The sequence below is a fragment of the Olea europaea genome, chromosome 11, assembly GCF_002742605.1.
Source record: "Olea europaea var. sylvestris chromosome 11, O_europaea_v1, whole genome shotgun sequence".
NCBI classification, from domain to species: Eukaryota; Viridiplantae; Streptophyta; class Magnoliopsida; order Lamiales; family Oleaceae; genus Olea; species Olea europaea.
Window position 1 is genome coordinate 7,422,830 of NC_036247.1, and position 5,050 is coordinate 7,427,879.

The following is a 5,050-nucleotide window of genomic DNA, read 5'->3' on the forward strand; positions in this document are numbered from 1 at the left end:
ACCGAATGGAACCGAACCCGAACGGTTCCATAATTATATTTGGACCCGACGGTTCCATTTACTAGAGACCCGAAAAGTTTGGTTCGGTTCGGTTCTAAAGAGAACCGAACCGAACCGACCTGCGCCCACCCCTATGTTCGATACATAATAATGAACATAATTTGACATAAAAGTTAGAATTTTATTCGATCTTTTTATGTTATATTAATTCTTAGCTTGAGTTTGTGTTATAAAAACACACACTTGGCAGAAGTACAACCATTTGATGCAATTCAAAAATTAGACCAGATTTCTGAGGACATTCTCATTTTCATTTTTTTGGTAAAAGCCAGCATTTAGTAATTCAAAATTTCTGGATCTTTTGACCCAAACTCTAATTAAACCCATCCAAGAAACAAATTTTCAAATTTTATTATATCACCTTTGAAGTGACTTTGAGAAGAAAAATGAAAATCTTCGCGAATCCTCTATTAATATAGTCTAAAATGGTTAGATATATAAATGAAATTTAAATTTTGTTCAATTTATTTCAAATATTAACAATTTATACTCAACAACGACGTGACATTTTAAAACTAATCTCGTTACATAAGAATTGAAAGTCTTGAATAAAAACACTAATATTTCCAATTTACGTGTCATTGTAATCTAAAATAAAAGTTTTTATAAAAATTTTAAATTATAGATAAAATAGAAATTAATAGCGGATAAGTGAGTAATATTTATGCAACACTCCAACTATATAGATAAAAAGTGATTTGGGAATATAAATAATTTTTAAACATGAGTCAAACATGTGTGTTGACCCCAAAAAGTGTTGCTAACAGATATCGGTCTCACCCACACACACGTGGGCGAATGTCCAACACGCTATGACACGTGGACGATCTACAACGAGCGATTCAAAGGACGTGGGAGTAGCCCAACGACGCGGGACGGTGACGTTTGGAATCCGGCGGGTTGTTCGTGATCTGATTGTACAATAATTACCAATCGGTGTTCGTAGATGTATATGTAAATATGTGTAAACTCGATTTGTGTATTGCAAGTAGATAAGAGAGAGAGAATTGAGTAAAGTGTAGTTCTTTGTATTGATTCTTGCATTAGTCCTTTAATGTTACACAAGGGAAGTATTTATAGTGATACATGTGAAATGGGAGCCCTTGGATGAGATGGCACGTGGTCTCATCTCTTTGATTCAAACATCTTATCCTAAGCAGGGGGTTTGACTTGCTAGCTTGCTGCGCATTTATTGCTTGTGCAGAGCCTCCATGCTAGTGACAAGACTTGACCTTTATACTTATGACAAACGTTCCATCAATCATTTGAATGAGATCTCTGTGTAGACGATCTCTTGGAAGAAGTGACCATGGAGGACCCTCCCATGTGGTTCGGAGGCTCCTGCATCAGTTTCAGGGTTTCGGCCATTTCATACAATACTCCCACTTGAGGGCTTCGGCTAACTTCAACCAGCTTCCGCATCATGGCGTCGGCCATAGGCGTCAGCATGTGGACCTCGGTTACGATTACAGGCCTCGGTGAAAGGGCATGCCTCGGATTGGAGGGCTTCGGCCATAGCCCACCTCGGCAATATATACCGCCTCGGCTGGAATGCCCCGTGGTTCGATCTGAGTGGGCCATTGGCCCAAGTAGGTTGGCTAAGTATGACAATACGCAACAATGTGTACAACTATCTAAAGTAAAATCAATTATAAATACAACTATTTTAATTAAAAAGAGATATAAAATTACAATCTAACACTTCAAAATACATCGAGTCGAATAATAAACGTAAGTCAACAACTCTACCAAGTATAAGTTAAAAAACCAAGGACTTTGAAGAGTAGTGTAGTGGGCAATTATTCTTGTCCCAACTTGATTTTTAGTGAAAGTATCCTGGTTACTTAGTGGTGGAGAAAATGTCAAAGTTCTATTTCTTTGTATGGACAAATGAATTTTCCCAGTAAAGGGCTAGCAATTCATAAACATTGACTTGTTCCATTTCCATAATAAAAACGTTTCTAAGTGGGCATGCATCACTTTTGCTCTGGTAGACTATTCGCATTATAAAAATGATAAAGTGTTAATTTTCTAGAAAGTGAAATCACATCTAACTTTGATAGACACGTATACTGAATTCAAGCCAAATGTTACGACAAGTGATGTGATGTGACTAATTTAGGATATACTTAAAAAACAAAGGAGAAAGGAAAGGTGCAAAATTAAATTTATCGAGCTCCAACAAAATCCTCAACGTGCTATTAACTTTCTATCAAACTAGAAAGTCGCCTTTCAATTATGTTAGAAACCATCTTTCACGAGTTCTCCAATCGCATATCATAGTTGAGTATACATTTGTAAACAATGTTTTTGGAATTGTTCAATGAAGTATCACTTCAAAATGAATTTATCCGAGTTTTATAATATTATACATTATTTCCTACTATTGTAATTTGAATTGGGTAATATACTTACAAGAGACCTATTGGTTTGGGCTAAAAGTTTAAAACAATTCCTTCAAGATGCAATAATATTGGTCCACTAACTTGATGACAACGAGGTCCAGTCCATATATTCGTACGTGTGTTTGCAGAAGATCAAACTTCAATTAAAATCTATCAATTTTCTAATGATCTTATTTCTCAATTTCTTGAAGTATCCAACATTTTAAAAAACGATTCGAACATTAACCTAACACAATGTACGCATGTTCGGGAGTTCTTTATAAATAGTTTATTTTAAAAATAAGCATGTTTGAAGGTGATCGATTTACCAGTTGATCGACATTAGGCTATACTTTATTCTAAAGGTCTGTTTAAGAGTTATGCGATATTTTAAAATACCAATTTTGAATATTTATGAGGGTCCAATTTTGGGTAGATTTAGTAATTGTTTTTCAAACCAATCCAAGTCATATTTGAGAGTTTATTATCCAATAATTATGAAAGTCTTTTAATATGATAGACTTACATGTGCGTATAAACAATATTGAGTGAATGTGTACGTCTCCATACAATTCAATATGATTTTACATAATTTAATCAATCATTTTTTCTTGTGTATGGACTAATTTTTGGACTAATTATTTTTGCTTTGAGTAAGCTCTTACATGCCAATCATTTTTTATTGGTTTATAAGATGAAAATTTTCTTTGGAGAGCTGAATTTCTTTTCTTGTCCAAGCTTCATTCCTTATTAGGGTAGATTTGAAAATAATGTTGGATATTGGTTAAATAAATCGAGAATTGAAAATCAATATCGGATGAATGAGAAATTACGAAAAAAGGACGAAAATCAGTGAATAGACACCTTTCCATAAAGGTGCATTGTTTGGAAAGGGTGCATGGTTTGGCCTCAACCATTAGTGAATAGACACCTTTTCATAAAAGGTGCATTGTTTGGAAAGGGTGCATGGTTTGGCCTCAACCATTTCGTCAACACCCTTTCATGGTCTATAAATAGGACTCTTTGGGTGTCATATTCCTCACAATTTTGATATGCAAAACATCTCTCAACCTCTCTTCTATCCAAAATCAAAATCATTTCATTTATTTTGATTTTCCTTCATTTCATCCTTGGAGTACATAAACCTAAATTTGGTTCGTTGTACTTGTGTTTTGGAGTGCTACAAACACAAGTGTAGCCGTTGTATCTTGGGAGTCGATTGCCGAAATTCGTAGGCACCGTTGCGGGGCAAATTCGACTTAAGGACAAAGAGTCCAACTCTTGCCTCGACTTTGTCCCTACTTTCTTCTTCTTCTTGTTTGTGTTTTCTTTGCCGTTATTCTGTCCAATTTTCGACACGGATTTACAAACCATCATTATACTTATTTTGGCGTCACTATTCACAAAATTCATCCAACAATCTTAAGTCGAATTTATATATATTTTGTGAAAGTGACATTCTTGTTTGGTTAAACTTGTTAAGTTTAACTTCTTCTTCACTTCTATTTTTGGTTGATCTTCTGTTTTACATAAACAGAAATGAATACGGTTCTTAATACCGATACTACTTCGAATGAAACTTCGAACATGGGAACTTCTGAAGGAAGTGTTCCTACCGGTGTGATTCCTCCCGTTATGAATACAACTACTACTAATGTGATTCCTCCGGTTGTGGGTGCCCCTACTATCGTACATTCAAACTCCGTTTCACATGGGGAAAAGCCGGAGAAATTTGTTGGGGTTGATTTCAAAAGGTGGCAACAAAAAATGTTGTTTTATCTCACAACCCTCAACTTGGTGAAATTCTTGAATGAAGATCCTCCCGCAATACAAGAAGGGAAAAATAATAGGACATCTTTGATTGCTTTGGATGCATGGAAATATTCGGACTTCTTATGCAAGAATTACATTCTTAATGGCTTGGACAACGCCTTATACGGTGTATATTGCTACAAGAAATCTGCAAAGGAACTATGGGAGTCCTTGGAAAAAAAGTACAAGACCGAAGATGCCGGAACCAAGAAGTTCATTGTGGGAAAATTCTTGGACTACAAAATGGTAGATTCGAAGACCGTTATCAGTCAAGTGCAAGAATTGCAAGTCATACTCCATGACATTCATGCGGAAAATATGTCCGTGAGCGAATCATTTCAAGTGGCTGCAATTATCGAGAAACTTCCACCCATGTGGAGGGATTTCAAAAACTATCTCAAGCACAAGCGCAAGGAGATGAACATTGAAGAACTTGTGGTCCGATTGAGGATTGAAGAAGACAACCGAAGTTCGAAAAAATGAGTTGGGAATGGCATACCACAAGCAAAGGCAAATATGGTAGAATCTAGCAACAACAAAGGAAAGAAGAGAAAGCATTCCGTTGAATCTACAAAGAAGAATGCAAAGAAGTTCAAGGGCAATTGCTACAATTGTGGAAAGGCTGGACATCGGTCGATTGATTGTCACAAACCTAAGAAGCAATCCCAAACCAACATTGTCGAATCTGATGCCATATCAAATGGCATGTCTGATATGAATTTATCGGCAATTGTTTCTGAATGCAACCTTGTTGGAAATCCCATGGAATGGTGGGTTGATACGGGTGCAACCCG

The 5,050-nt window shown here is 36.0% G+C and overlaps 1 protein-coding gene across 1 annotated transcript; it reads left to right on the forward strand.

Annotated features, from left to right (window-relative positions):
• The first annotated feature begins 4,031 nt into the window (after window positions 1–4,031).
• Window positions 4,032–4,739, forward strand: LOC111404396. Its single transcript, XM_023033209.1, has one exon. It carries the CDS (start codon window positions 4,032–4,034, stop codon window positions 4,737–4,739), a length of 708 nt encoding a protein of 235 aa, XP_022888977.1.
• Window positions 4,740–5,050: the final 311 nt, after the last annotated feature.